The following is a 15,296-nucleotide window of genomic DNA, read 5'->3' on the forward strand; positions in this document are numbered from 1 at the left end:
AAATGCTAGATCACAACAAGTGACAGCAGCCTGACTGCAAACTCATCCTGAATTGATAGCGTTCCAGAGAGATGACACCTGTGAACGTGCTGCTTGTATAACAACAGCGTCTGAAATGGCTTTCCTGCTAGTTGAGAATGACTGTTGTATTGCATAGGCCTTACATGCCAGACTTGGACTGTGTTGAACATCTGTTGCATGAGCAAAGTCAACATGTGGCATCTGGAGCTCAGAGACCAGTGAACAGGCACACACATGTGCTGGTCCTGTGAGACAAATCCCTCAACACAGTTCCTGCAAGTTAGAGCAAGGCATGTGATGCAGTACGTGTTCAGCTTCTTCAGCCTGTAACTTTCACAGCAGACACCCTATTGATGAGCACCATTAAACATGTTTATTCAATGAAATAGAAAAGATATTGTTATTACCACGATATAACTTTGCAAGTATTTGCACTAACAAGTGGTATAGTAAGTGTCTTTTGATGATAGTTTGTATATTTGTAATTTTGTGAGCTCTTGGTAATACAGGAACGGTTTCTTTAAAGTAAAAGATACATTTGCTTGAAAAGGACTACACTGAAAAACCACACAGGAGTCCTGTGCAATGCTGATGAGAGAATCAGCTCTAGAGGAGATGTCTGTACTACTTTAATAAAATACAAATTGCAGGGAATAACTTGACAGCTAAATCTCTGACCCAGTTTTGAAAAATCAGGCCACAGTCATCCTTTCCTTCAAACACTGGCTTTCACCAGATCTCTCCCCAAAGAAACTGAATCAAAGCCTTCAGGCAGTCGCAGAGTCCACACCTGTCCAACTAATGACACTCATACAGTCATGAGAGTTTTTCAGAGGGGTACGGGTGCATTTCTCCTTCCCTAACAGACCATGTTCTTGAAGCAGGAGAGGTGTCGAAGTGCACAGCAGCATGGGTGACCTGAGGTCTTGGCTATGGCCATGGCTGCACGTCTTGTATTTGGAAAGAGGAGGGTTCTGCAGTGGCCAGCTGAGGTGCTCAAGCTCCTGAAAGGGAAACAAACCCACTGATCCAAACTTCACCTTCCGGTTTACTGAGGACCACAGGGACAGGCTGAGATTATTAAACACCAGTAAAGAGAATTGAGGGCACGACTGCACAGGGGGAGGAGGTGAATGTTTTTAACTGTCCAGCCCCCAGACGTACGGGATGCTGGTTCACAGAGCTCCTTTGATAAGCGAATTAATGAGTTCCTGGCATCGCGAAGGATTGATTAACACGGAGGGTAATGGATCCATTAGCTGAATGTGACTTTTCCTGTGTTCTTCCAGTATGCTCAAAACTCGGCAGCTAGAATTCTGACTCCCTCAGCTGGTTTCCTGTTGAATCTCACGGACTTGAATATATTGCTCTCGACCTTTGAGGCGCTGTAGAGAATGTTTTCCCCCTTACATTTCTGACTTCCTAGAAAGTTACCGCTCTTGTCATGCTGTCTAGTCTTCTGATGCTAGACTGTTGTTTGTCCCCTCTACAGACTCCAAGGCCTCCTGCACTACCTGGGCTGCTCTGCCTCCTCTTTCCCTGTCAGATCGGGAATTCTTAGTCTGTATTTTCACATTTCATCTTAAAGCCACTTGTTTAAACTGGCTTTCTTGCAGATTTGATGATGTAGTTTGATTCACTTGTACTTTTACCAGTTGTTTTTTAGATTGTGTATTTCTGCAAGCTGTATTCTGTTATTATTTAATCATTCTGATGAACTTTAAACAGTGTGTCTGCAGTAGGTACACTCACACCCGGGCTTTCTTTACACACATTGTACACACAAAAGTGCACACGCAGGTAATGACACCCCACACTTCACAAACACACTGCGCACCACTGAAGTCTTGATCCATACGGTCGCACGCAGTAATCTGCACTCACAGAGACGAGGAAGGAAAATGAATGATGTATGGTATTTCTGTCTGATGCGTGGTAATGAGTTTGGTATGAAATAGGGTTAAATTTGAATTGGTTTCATCTGGATGTGCTGTGACTCCCCCACCCCAAAAAGATCTGTATCATTTACTTGTGTTGCTAGGCAACTGCCACAATGAGTTGCAATTCCAGCCACATAATTGATGTGCACCCCTTTCAACCCCCCCCCCCCCATACACACACATGAACTGCAGTTCTGATATCACTGTGGAGACTGGAGGGATGCTCAGGCAGTGGGGCCACACTTCAGCACTCCAGTGCAGGCAACATGGACTGACAAAATGCACCCGAGGACATTTATTCCAAACAAGGGAATTTAGAACCGTCTATATTACTTCACCAGTTCACATGTTAGTGAGGCAGATCAGTTGAAATGTGCAAACTACTGCATGATTGTTGTTTCTGCTGCTGCTAATTCTCAGCAGTCTTGTTTCATTATGCAGATTCCTGCGTCTTATTTGCTGGACCTTCGATGCGATGCGATATGATGCGATATGGCACCTTTCACAACAAGGTTGCCCCCAGACACTTAACAAAGCTGTTTGACAATATTTCATGGCATTACAATACAGAAAGAGAAAAGGCCAGAAGACAACGGAGGAGAGGAACCAAAAACTCCTCTGTAAGGAGAAAAAAAATCTCTAGGGGTCCAAGGTCAACCGGCTGCCCAACCCCTCTGGGCATGCCAACATTATACAATTCTAAAAACAACTACTAAATGTGGAGCATTCAGTCTTCCATCATGTCCTTCGGTGTTTCTACAACCAATGTTTAGTTTGCGTAGTTTGCAAAGTATGTGCAGATCTTTCCTCCGTGTAGCAGAGAGAGCTGTCTTTTACACTGTGTGTGCCGGAGTGTAGAAGCACCAGCTGTGTCTGTGTGGAGCCTGGTTTCTGGACTTGGGAGAATCCAGGAGTGTGGATTGCTGTTAAATGGGGGTTTATTTCCTACATGGATCTCTCCCCTGTAGGTAATCTGTGATTCTTGAGAAAATAATAATAATAATAATTGCTTACACTTATATAGCGCTTTTCTGGACACTCCACTCAAAGCGCTTTACAGGTAATGGGGACTCCCATCCGCCACCACCAGTGTGCAGCATCCACCTGGATGATGAAAAGGTGGATCAGGTGATGAAGAAAAGTCATCAGAGTAATGAAGGATGATGGCACAGTCTAACCATACTCTTGAAGTCAGGTGTTTTTGTTCCAAATAAATATTTCCTTCTCGCTTTCAGAAAAGAAATAGGAAGTTTGAAGGTGTAACACCAAGAAACAACATTTCTATAGAATTAAAAGGATTTTTCTTTTTCATTTGTGCACATAGGTACAGAATTAAGGTTTGAATCTCAATATACGATGGGTTAGGTACAGTACATATTGTTTTTTCAAACATCTTCTAGAACTAATTAATTCTCCTGAATTCCACTTCTTGTTCTTAAATGCTACTTCCTAAGGTAACCGAGTGTTCAGTAAACACAGAAGAACAATTACTGATAAATCCATTTGTACTATCAAACAGTATTGTTTTGCACAAAATGCTACTGAATAACCATCTTTAAAAAAAGCAGGTGTCGGCACTTAGTCCTGGAACTAACCTAAGTAGTGTTGTTACAGGACTAGACCAAAACCCTAGTACTGTAGCGCAGTTCTGATGCAAACGGTGATCTTCAGTATATACACAAAAGCTAAAGAAGTGTTTTTTTTTGTGCTATTTTTCATGAAATGAGAGTATTCCTGTGCACATACTAAGTACCGTTGGTTAGGTTGAGATGGGTTATCAGTATGCTTTGTGAAATGTGATTACAGTTGTCACTGGATGTAAGGCAGCAGTAGATCATAAGGTACATAAGTATAGTCTGAACTGGTGAGGTGTGAGATGTCTTGAGCTGGTTCCACTAGCGGGATAGTAGGGGAGGAGAACAGTAGTTCCTGGGAACATCCTGGCTCAGTGCCCAGTGAGCATCCCTAAGGTACACTAGATAGATGCCTGCTTGGAGGTTCCAGTGAGTTCTTTATTAGTCGTTTCCTGTAGATGTCTACAATGTGGATTATTTTTCATCACTGGGCACTGTGCACAATCAGAGTGGGTCCTGAGGAAAATCTTGTTTGCCCCCTTTGCATTTCTCTCTTAAGGGCATCAGACCTTTTGTGTCAATTCATCATCAGGACCTGCCTGAATCAGGACTTTTTCCCCTTTAGGAATCAGCTAAAGATGTCTCGGTTGCAGACCTGCGAACAGCACCCCAGGGGTTCTGTGTATCAGTGTCTGTAGCCCAGTCCGGCGCAGGGCTGACCCATCTGTCACAGTGACAGACAGCTGTCTGCCCTGAGCAGGGAACTGCTGACTCTATGGGACAGGAGAGGTGAGAGAGTGTGTGCCCTTCCTTCCTAGCCTCCCCTTGGATTCCCCCTCACTACCACAGCTCTGTCTGCCCTGCTTGTCCGGTGTGGTGGCACAGTGGTGGGTGACAGACCCTCCTCACAGCTGTAGTGTTTCATAGCCGTTCAGGGACGCCAAATATGTAATCATAGTGGCTCTCTGAAGGCACCAGTTCTGTAGGGTTTGGGCATTTACTGAGACAATTATCAATTGTAGCAGTAAATCACAAAGTTGATTCTTTTGATGGCTTTAGAATCCAACCATGCGACATAACTCAAACAACGCACACACGCAGGTACTAATACACGAGGATACATTTATTAATACATAGAATATGCATGTAAACCTAACAGATCTTATCGAGAGGGTTATCAGAATACAAAAGGTATATATTCAATCAGTTACGAAGTGTTACATATATCAAGAGGACATACGTTCAGTATATCATTCATTAAGACCGTTTCGTAAAGTGAACTTGGTTACAACTTCTACATTAGATACTCAAAACAAGTACATAACTCTTAGGAATTAAATTGATATCAACTGGTTGGGATAACAATTGAATTCTCGAGCTGTAATGCATTGAAGTTGAATACTCATCCAATTTCTGGGGATTCAGATCTCCTGCGGGCACAAAGAAACAGTTGCAGGCTGTTGCTGTCCAATCCGCGCTGTCTGGCTCGGTGCCAGGCTGTGCTGTGCGGCTTGCGACGGTGCGCTGCAGATGCTCACTGACCGGCTAGTTAGTGTTGGCTTTAACTAGCAAAGTTTGTGCACAGGAGAAAAGATGACTGTGGGTCCCAGCAAGTCAGGAAGAGGACTGGTTCGTTCCTGATGAAGAGCTAGTTCTGAATGGTGATTCAGCTGTCCACAGTTCTGACCTGTTCACGAGGCCTGCTGCTGGTTACTCTCTGGCAACCTCCACTCTAGACTCTTAGAACAAAGGAAAGTTCTGGCCCTCGGACACACTGGCCGTTCCGTGGTTGTCCGGGCTGAGTCTCAGGATGGTCAGGAGGCGCGCTGCGAGAATGTCCTGCCCTTGGGAGCCTTCTGCTCCTGGGCCGTCCTGCCCTGGAATTCTCCTTTGAATTCCCTTTAGAACAGTCCACAGAATCCTCTCCAGAATCTTACTGAATCTCCCGAATCTTACTGAATCTCCCGAATCTGAATCTCCAGGCCTGTGTTGCCTGTTTTTACCTGGAGGAACTTCAGCTCGTTGATTGGCTGAAAGTTCCATGGGCATCAGAGTCCCACGTGGGTTACTCAGCCCTACCAGTCCCTGATTGGTTGATCAAGGTGAGATATGAGTCACTTAGTCCTGACACTTAGGAATGCAGTCCAGATGTCCATCCGGCACTCCCTAGACTGATAGGCGCCAGTGGATGACCATTGATCATGATAGCCAGACTTAGCTAAGTGCATCCCCCTTTGGGAGCTGTCCTAGGAAACCTTAAATCACCCTGCACTAATGGTCTCTCTGTGGCTGCTCCACAGAGATGAACAGAGAAATGGGGCCTCATTTGGGAAGCTCAGAAACACTTAATTCTGCCTTATTATTAAGCCTCGCCGCTACACAGCCTAGGAGTGTGTCGAATGTCAGGAGCTTCATCCTCGAGCCAAGCAAAATATCACCAAAATACTTCTACAATATCAGTCTTTTGTGCTTGCATTCTTGTTCTAGATTTCACTTTTATACTTTTATTCTTAATTTTCAGACATTGGAACAGCCAGTTTGTGCTTTGGGGCCAAAGCTGTGAAAGTCTCCAACAGTGGATGAATTGTCTGCATCAGAGGGCTGTAGATCCCCAGTCTGCAGAGGGTTACACTGTGCTGCATTTTGTCAGTGGCTTTCTTCAAAATACTCCTTTATGCCTTTCTGTTTGCAAAACTACAATCCAGAATCATCAAAAAAAAAACTTGAATGTTGTGATAGCTTTCTTTTGTAGGTTTCTGACATGAGTTGCTGTCTTTGTAGCAACCCTGTGTTCTGAAAGAAACTGTGAGGAGACATAGCTAGTGGTAGATAGTGAGAGGCAGAGAGCTGCCTCAGGGGACGTGGGGATATATAGATACTTTATTGTCCACTAGTGTGGAAATTTGTCTTTGGCTTCTCCCATCTGACAAGGTGTCAGATCACCCAGATGTCGGTTATTATGGGAATGACGAGGTTCCCTGCCTTTATCTTCATTTTCAATCTACAATACAGTGTTTTCAGCATCAGTGAAAATGGGAGCTCTCATAGGCTAATATCCTTGCTGTTGTTTGCATGTTTATGATTATACAGAGGGAATTGCAATCAGGGAATAAGCTATACATAGTAACATTTTAAATTATTGTCGTGATATCTAACTGATGCAAATCCCACTCAAGTGGACTGTTGAATGCCATTTTCTGATGATAAGAAAATTAAGAGGAGCAAATCCTAATTGGCTTCTGTATGCAGCAAATAAGCTTCACCCCAGATCAGCAAATAGCGCCTTTCAAATGCACGTTTCCATGTTTCAAATGGATTGAGTCCTATTATCAATAACTAGAAATGAAAAAGAATGTGTAAACTGAAAATTAAGGGAAAGGCAGATAATGCAGGTTTTCGTTAAGTGATATCTGACAAAGTCCAATGTTCACAGGGAGATCGTTCAGAAATCTCTCTGAACAGTTGTGCACCCTGCCCTACCAAATGCCACTGGCTGCACCTGATATGAAAGTAGTGCAGTGTAGGTCTGTATCTGACGTCCTGGATTGCGACTGGTTGGAGTGTGTGTGTATCTGTGGGTGTTGGGGAGCTGGTATGTGATTTGGGTCAGCCTCCTTGAAGAGCAATGACAAACCACGTCTGCTGCTTCTCTGTGCCTCTGTCACTCTCTCTCCCTTTCAGAAAACTGGGTCTCATCCCTTGGCCATCTTTTCATTCTCGCAGCCTTACTGAGATTCTTAATTAGATTTTCTCATCTCATTTTATAAATGAGGCAAAGACTGCTTTATTTTATAGTAAGCATTAGGTTCCCAATCGGCTTCAAATGGTTGGAGCTGATAGATTCTCACTTACTGTCTTACTTACTGACTATGCCATTGTCTTAAAATCCATATCTTTCAATGGGTGGCTTATGCAAAGCATTACATTTGAATGCGGTAGTTTTGAATGACACTAATGACTTGGATTTTGAGAGATATACAGTATGTATATGATTTGTGAAGTCTTAATATTTATTATTTTACTAAAACATAAGGTTTCATTTTTTATCACATTGACAGATTTCTGAGGTTTTCCAAGAAATCTGTTAATGCTGTTGATGCTGTTTAAAATGATGGAAACACAAATGCATACATAAGGCACTGCAGTCGGCCTGGAATATGTTTAGCTTTACTAGGCGTAGTAGGTAGAATAGATATTTAAATACTGGGGGCAAACGTGCACGCACATGTGGAAACGCTGATGCACTGAAGTACACACACATTTAGTATAGCGCGAGTCACCGAATGTCCTGCTGATGCTGTTCCAGAGAGGCTCACAGCAGCCTGAGTCACAGAGCTGCATTGCAGGGGTCTTGCTAGGCAGGGGCTATCCGTGTGTGGGTGTCTTGAGTGTGCCTCAGCTTGGCAGTCTCTGTGTGGCATGGAAGTTGACCTGGATGACTGATTAATTAATTTTGTGAGTTTATGAGTCTGCCTGCATTTGTGCATTTGATAGTCTGGTATACCGAGCATCAGAAGTTCCAGCGCTGAGCTGAGTGTGAGAGTTGACATTGGACGCTTTATTCAAAAAGTGGGTTTGAGTGTGAAGCCCTGTGGGGTGATAGTGCTGATGGCTGTGTGGTCCGGGGCAGCCAGCCTGAGATTAAAATCCTTGCACATGAAGCCGAGAGACGGCTTAATTTCTGCTACTTCAGGTTCACTCGCTGCACAGCCTTGAAAAAACACAAGACCAACCTGTACAGGCTGGAAATCTTTGTACAAAATGTCTTTACAACATCGTCTTTGTCTTGGTTTTTCACTGGGGAAAACCGAGTAACCTCAGTGTCATGTTATGTGTTGTATGAATAGGCCGGCTCCCAGTGTCCTAGCAGGCTGGCCATTGCATAATGAGGCTTTTCATTTGAGAGTTAGCTCTTTCATAATGGGACTGGGGCACAGGACTGGGTGGGGATCAAGGCTGAGACAGCGTGTGAACTGCTGGCGAGACAGGACATGGAGGAAACTGCCAGCACTTTCTGCTTGTGTTCACTTAGGCTTAATCTCCTCAATACACATGACTAGCAGAACTGGGGAGCAGGACCTCTGTCTGGACTGAAAGCTCAGCTTTGCTGTGGCATTATATTAGAATTAAAGGAGAGGCTGAGGCGTCTCTCTCAGTATCATGGTGAGGATGGAGTTCTTGTGTTGTTATTGAGAGATGAGAATGACGTGCTGTGGTGTCGAAACTATAGGAACTATATAGAAAGGTATAGAATTATATAGGTGTACAAGTTTGGAAACGAGGAGGCCACATGGTCCATCTTGCCTGTTTGGTAGTCTAGTATTTGGAGCATCAAAAAATCACAACACTTACAACTGCAGCACCAGCACAAAGTGTTCGATGTACTGACATTGTAATTAACAGACATGGAAAACCCTTGATTTATATTTGTCCTCAACAGGAATGATCAACACAAGGTCACAGACTAGCAGCATGTGTGGCCATTGCTGGAGGAAAACCAACTACGTACATCTGGGAAGCGTGCTTTGCAATAACATGTTCTGAGGGATGCTGTCCGCTTCCTCTAACAGATTCTGGACAAGCCTGTGCTTATTGACTGGGCTCAGAACCTCAGATGTCACATGTTGTCTCAGCTCATCCAACAGCTGTTCAGTGGAAAGCACGTCTGGCAAGTAGGCCCTCTATGACATCACCAATCCTTCTCATCTGGCAGGACAGCCATTGTTACACAGGCAGCAGTGGCCAGGTGGGGACGATTCATTTTGCACCATGCAGGTTGCAGTCACTTGTTGTGACCTGGCATTTCTGATGCAGTGAAAATGAGCTTGACTGATGATTCAGTAATAAAGGGGGGTTAGTGATCTTTTCTGTGTTCTTCTTTCTTGATATTTATCAGGCTTGGTACTCAGCAGGTTCATTCACCTCGTCACCTGTGCCCAATCAGCTCTCTCATGAATGAGTTTTTGTATTTCTGTAGCAAAGCTGAGCTTGTAATGGTCAATCATGAATGATCAACTCATCAAAATGATGGATAACATGTAGCCAATATCCAGTATCAATATACATTGTTTTTCTCCAAGCCGACACACAAACATAAGACTATGTTTTGTTTTAATATTCGGTGTAGTTATGTAAATCTAGAATTTCATTTAACAGCTTCATGAAGAGGCCCAAATTCCAGGCTTCGCCTTTCATGGAGTCCTACTCCTAACACCCACAATTCTCTTTGTAAAGAAGTGTTTCCTATTCTATATCCAAAATGTAGTTATTCCTTATCCAAAGTGTAGTTTCCAGCTTTGACCCTATGTTTTTGTTTGCTACTGAATTTGGAGTGGTCCACTGTGTGTGCATATCCCCTAGGATTTTATGGACGTGCATTAAACCTCTTCCAAATCTCCTTTGTTAGACTGAATATAGATTAAAGGAACTAAATATCCATATACAGTATGACAGTCACTTTACACCAGGAGTCTCTCTTGTTGCTGTTCTTTGAACTCTCTGTCAAGCTGTTACAGATTGTATTTTATTACAGCATTGTTATTTATACTGTTTTAAAAAAGAGGCTGTCTGGAGCGTTGTAAAAACAAACAAAACCATTCCTTTATTAAATTCCACACTTTTTACTTTATACCCCAGCATTGTCTTTGCTTTATTATTGCTTCTTCACATGCACATGCAGATCTCTTTCAGGCTCAGCTCAGAAGAACTGTGTATGTGGATTGTATAAACAACTTTATGTTCCTATTTCCTGCTTGGATCATTTTGTGTTTATCAACATTAAGTTTCATTTGCCAGCCCAGTTCACTCCGTATACGATTGACGACCAAATGTTTCCGAAGGTGCTGGTGGTGGAGCAGTTCTGTGCTGAAGGGAGACTGCTGGGGTGCCTGTGTCCCTGGAGTAGGAAGAGTGATTGCAGAGGGATCTCAGCTGGGCTTGCTCATGTCCTGCTGAGCTGCACCAGTGTGATGCAGTGTGTGGCGCTGTGCTCTGTTGTAGGGGAGAGCATGACAAGGTCATTGCGGGTGCAGCTCCTACACCTCTTGGGAAATCGTTCAGCACAGGAGCTGCAGCAGTGTGGCACTGAGGATAGAGAGAGAGAGGCAAGAGGGACTTCATACTCAGCAGGGCAGGGCTGTAAAGGGAGCTGATGCACACATTGTGCTTGATTAACACTGTCCGAGCATTTGAGTATATTGGAGTTCCTGTGAAGGTGAATGCTCTTGTAACCCCTGACCTTGTGTCTCAGCCTGGGCCTGGAAGCTCCCTTTGCTCCTTATCGTGATGACTAAGACATTCCCTGTCCTTGTGTCCTTTCAGAGATTTCCTGCCGCGAGGCTCTGGGATAGTCACCAGGAGACCCCTGGTCCTGCAGCTCATCAGCTCTAACACAGGTATGACATTCTCTCAGAGCACACCTGTGCGGCCAGCACACAACTGGGCTGGTTCAAAATAGCACAAACAAAAGCAAAATATACTGCCAATCGGACATGGTAATTAACAGGTTTTAAGTAACAATATTAAAGGAATATGGAATGTTGATGTGGCATGTGGATCACTGCAGATTCTCAGATTCTCATGTGAACAGCTATTGCCAAGATGGTTACATCAATGCAGCTCTGTCTGCAATACTAAGATGCTGGCAAACGTGAGGCCTTGTGTCTGTGATCATCTGAGTAACGCTAGCCGCCACCAGAGGGCACTGCTTTCCTTTCCATTAGTCTTGCATCAACTGTGCAAAGAAGGCATCTTTTCCAGAAAATCTGGGGACATTGTGAGGAGCTGATATCTTTAGTCTCTGTTTGGGTACCTGGAGAACATTAAGACAGATGTACATAGAGGGAAAGAGATAGTGTGGGTTAGTGGGTAGAGCTGAGGACTAGCCAGAGGGGCAGGAAGGAAGTTTAGGTTATTTCTTATGCCTAAGGAACTGAGAGAATGAAGAGCATAGTGCTCTACTAGATAGACATGACAGATTGGGAGAGGAAGGATGGCAGCATCATTTGGGAATGAATGAAGCTAGGCTTTGTCAGTGTCTTTAAGTCCTTGATCCTCAGAGCAGGTAGGACAAGGAGGTAAAATGACAGACGAGAGGATAAGTTACTGTACAGTATAAAACATGCAGGCAGTTTGTAACAGTTTAAGGATATTAAATCTTATTATCTCTGGCTGATTTTTTTCTCTTTGCTCTCTCCTCTGTCTCTTCTCTGCGTGTTTTGCCTCTTGTCTGTTTGTACAGAGTATGCAGAGTTCCTGCAATGTAAAGGGAAGAAGTTCACAGATTTTGATGAGGTTCGCCAGGAGATTGAGGCTGAGACAGACCGGCTGACTGGGGCCAACAAGGGTATCTCGCCTGTGCCCATCAACTTGCGGGTATACTCCCCACATGGTATGAGCTGTCTGCATCACTGCCTGTGTGTCTGTACCACTGCCTGGGTCCCTGCATTGCTATGCCTGTGTGTCCGTGACATTTCCTGTGTCTCTGTGTCTGTTCATCTGCACCATCCCTAAGTATCTCTGCCTCAGTCTGTGTCACTGTCCCTAAGAAACCGTACCAGTCTTTCTCACTGTCCCTAAGCGTCTCTACCTCAGTCTGTCTCACTGTCCCTAAGCATCTCTACCTCTTTCTGTCTCACTGTCCCTAAGCATCTCTACCTCTTTCTGTCTCACTGTCCCTAAGCATCTCTACCTCAGTCTGTGTCACTGTCCTTAAGTATCTGTATCATTGTCTGCGACACTGTTCCTAAGTATCTGTACCATTGTCTGTGTCAGTGTCCTTCCCTCAGCACCTGTACTACTGTCTATGTCACTGTCTCTAAGCGACTGCATCGTTGTCTCATTGTTCATCATCATCCATACCATTGTCTATGTATCTGTACTATTGTTTGTCTGTATTCCTGTGTTACTGTACCTGTAGTTTAAAATAAAGGTTGCTAAAATAGAGACAATGTAGATATTTAAAAAATTGCACATAGTGATGGAAGAAAAAGGCATACTTCTGTGATTCTGCAGTGAGATAGCGCTTTTCTGTAAGGTGCTCGATCACTGAGGACAATTAATCAAAATTACCTGCTCACTCACCGAGGGAAGTGCAAGCGAAAGCAGCCAAAATCTGCCTTTAACTGACTTTGTATTGAAATCATATTTGTATTTAATGGCTCACAAGCAATGACAAGAGAACCTTGTCCTTTCTAGTAATGCATGTGCAGAATATGGGCATGTGTAATAACACGATCTTTCTGCCTGTCTGCCTCTCTCTCTATTTGTCTTTATATATTTGTATCTGGGCTTCTGTCTCTTTTGTCATGTCTATCCTTGTCTCTGTGCGTTTGCGTGCAGTGCTAAACCTGACACTGATTGATCTTCCCGGGATCACCAAGGTTCCAGTTGGGGATCAACCCCCCGACATTGAGTACCAAATCCGGGACATGATCATGCAGTTTATTTGTCGGGAGAATTGCCTCATCTTGGCTGTCACGCCTGCCAACACCGACCTGGCAAACTCCGACGCACTCAAGCTGGCCAAAGACGTGGACCCCCAGGGTGAGACTGCTGTGAGGGTGTGAGAAGAACGAGAGAAAAGGAAAAGGGGCGACAAGGAACGCAGGCAGGAAGGAAAGGATGGTGCAAGAGAAAGAAGGGTGCCAGTGAGGGGAGAGAGAGGAAGGATGGAAGTGAATGAGGCTCCTTTCAGTTAAGAGGGAAAATTAATGAGTTGACAGAGGATGGGTGTAAAGTAGAGAGCATGGAATGGTTTGGGAGGAGTGGATGTTATAGTGAGGATGGATAGGAGAGCGGCTGTGAGGGGACAAGGGAAGGAAGAAGGAAAAAAGAGGGGGGTGTATGCGTGACAGAGACGCACGATGGTGTGGAGAGGGCAGTGTCTGTGTAGTGCAGGGGGCTGGGCTTTTTGGGGACATGTGGTGTGGTGTGCGAGCACCGTTGGTGATCTTTGTGGGCCCTGATCCTCAGGTCAGCGCACAATCGGGGTCATCACCAAGCTGGACCTGATGGATGAGGGGACCGATGCTCGGGACGTCCTGGAGAACAAGCTGCTGCCCCTGCGCAGAGGTTTGGCCCAGAGCAGCACGACCACTTAGTACAATACTGCACAAGAAACTCCTCAGAAATCAGCATCCTGCTTTTCTCCACCTTTTCCACATTAAAGATAATACAATCACCATTTTTTTGTTAAACCACCCAATTTTGAATATACTTTCTTGGGTATTTCACATTTTGGATTGTAGCTACGAACCTTTAACAGGAGACAATAAGAAAGTGTAGGCAGATTCCTCTGATCAGTCCAGCTTCGAGCTTCTCGTCTCTTATAGGCAGCACAGCCCCCTGCCAGAGGTTGGGCGCTGATCGGAGGAGAGGCGCGTCCCTCCCTGACAGCACCGCGTGCCTGCCAGCCAGGGAAGCCACAGGGGTCGCAGTGTTGCCGAGAGCTGAGAGAGCCCTGGCGGACGAGTCCCTGATGGGGCCTTACCCCGCAGGCCCTCAGCCACAGTCCTTCTGTCTTGTCTCATGCTGTCAGTCTCCCCTTTCCCCCCAGGGTACATTGGTGTGGTGAATCGCAGTCAGAAGGACATTGATGGAAAGAAGGACATCAAGGCAGCGCTGGCAGCAGAGAGGAAGTTCTTCCTGTCCCACCCTTCCTATAGACACATGGCTGACAACATGGGCACCCCATACCTGCAGAAAGTGCTGAACCAGGTCAGGTGGGAAAGGTGGAGAGAGCACAGAGAATACAGAGAGAGAAAGGGTCTGAGGACTCAGGAGGGAGACTGATGGAGATAAAGACGGGAAGGGTGTATTGGAGAGACAGTAAGAAAGGCTCAGCATTAGACATGAGTCTTCCATATAAAGTCTTCAGTAAAAACACAGAAATTAAACGGATGTTCAAAATTTAGTCCCTTGATATGAATTAAGAACCGTGGTCCCAACACAGATCCTAACTTATTGTCACCCTAACTTGACTTTAAACTTTCCTCAATCCAAATGCATGCATTACCTCGATTTGTGAATGAAAATGAAAAGATTTTCCCTGTAGAATGACACCACTTCTCTCTTTGTTCCTGTGTCGCAAGTATTCACACACCGTTCTGGCTTCCTCTCTCCGCAGCAACTGACGAACCACATCCGGGACACTCTCCCAGCATTCCGCAGCAAGCTGCAGGCCCAGCTGCTGTCCCTGGACAAGGAGGCGGAGGAGTACCGCCACTTCCGGCCCGACGACCCCTCGCGCAAGACCAAGGCGCTGCTGCAGTGAGCTGTGGGCCAGGGCCGGGGCTGGAGGGCGCAGGAGCCGTGAACCTCCCATATTAGAGGCTCAGAGAGTTGGAATAGTTCTAAGGAAATAAGCGTTGGAGGTCTGATAAAACTGTTTCGGCGATTTCTGCACAGGCCTCTCCCAGCGAGTGTCCTGTTTGTGGTGTGCAATCCACGCTAGCTGTGTGTTTTAGGAGAAATGTCACTGGCTCTTAGGCTTGACCGCCTTGGGGTGCGGATTTCTCCCATGGCCTCATGGCCTCAACAGTTTTACACAACAGCCTTTTGAAACTTAGTTTTTAAGTGTAGAACTAGAAAGTAGTTATCGAGCCTGCCCATCCTTTATTAGCGATTAGTTTAATTATATTAATTAAATTATCCATCTGTAATGCTATTAGTAATGCTAAAAGCAGTGGACTGTTTTGTGCAGAGTGAACATCTAACAGCATCAGAAGTGCCCAGATATGTCACTCTTCTCATTGAGCTCTTT

The 15,296-nt window shown here is 45.0% G+C and overlaps 1 protein-coding gene across 1 annotated transcript in view; it reads left to right on the forward strand.

Moving 5' to 3' along the window:
• Positions 1-15,296, forward strand: part of dnm3a (dynamin 3a) — a 52,955-nt gene that overhangs the window by 4,862 nt on the left and 32,797 nt on the right. Inside the window, exons 3-8 of the mRNA XM_088926951.1 lie at positions 10,856-10,929; positions 11,775-11,924; positions 12,875-13,078; positions 13,508-13,606; positions 14,091-14,251; positions 14,661-14,803. Of these exons, the coding sequence (XP_088783077.1) occupies positions 10,856-10,929; positions 11,775-11,924; positions 12,875-13,078; positions 13,508-13,606; positions 14,091-14,251; positions 14,661-14,803 (831 nt within the window). The remainder of the gene's footprint in view (positions 1-10,855; positions 10,930-11,774; positions 11,925-12,874; positions 13,079-13,507; positions 13,607-14,090; positions 14,252-14,660; positions 14,804-15,296) is intronic.

Source organism: Atractosteus spatula, chromosome 11 (assembly GCF_055471065.1).
Source record: "Atractosteus spatula isolate fAtrSpa1 chromosome 11, fAtrSpa1.hap1, whole genome shotgun sequence".
Classification (NCBI taxonomy): domain Eukaryota; kingdom Metazoa; phylum Chordata; class Actinopteri; order Semionotiformes; family Lepisosteidae; genus Atractosteus; species Atractosteus spatula.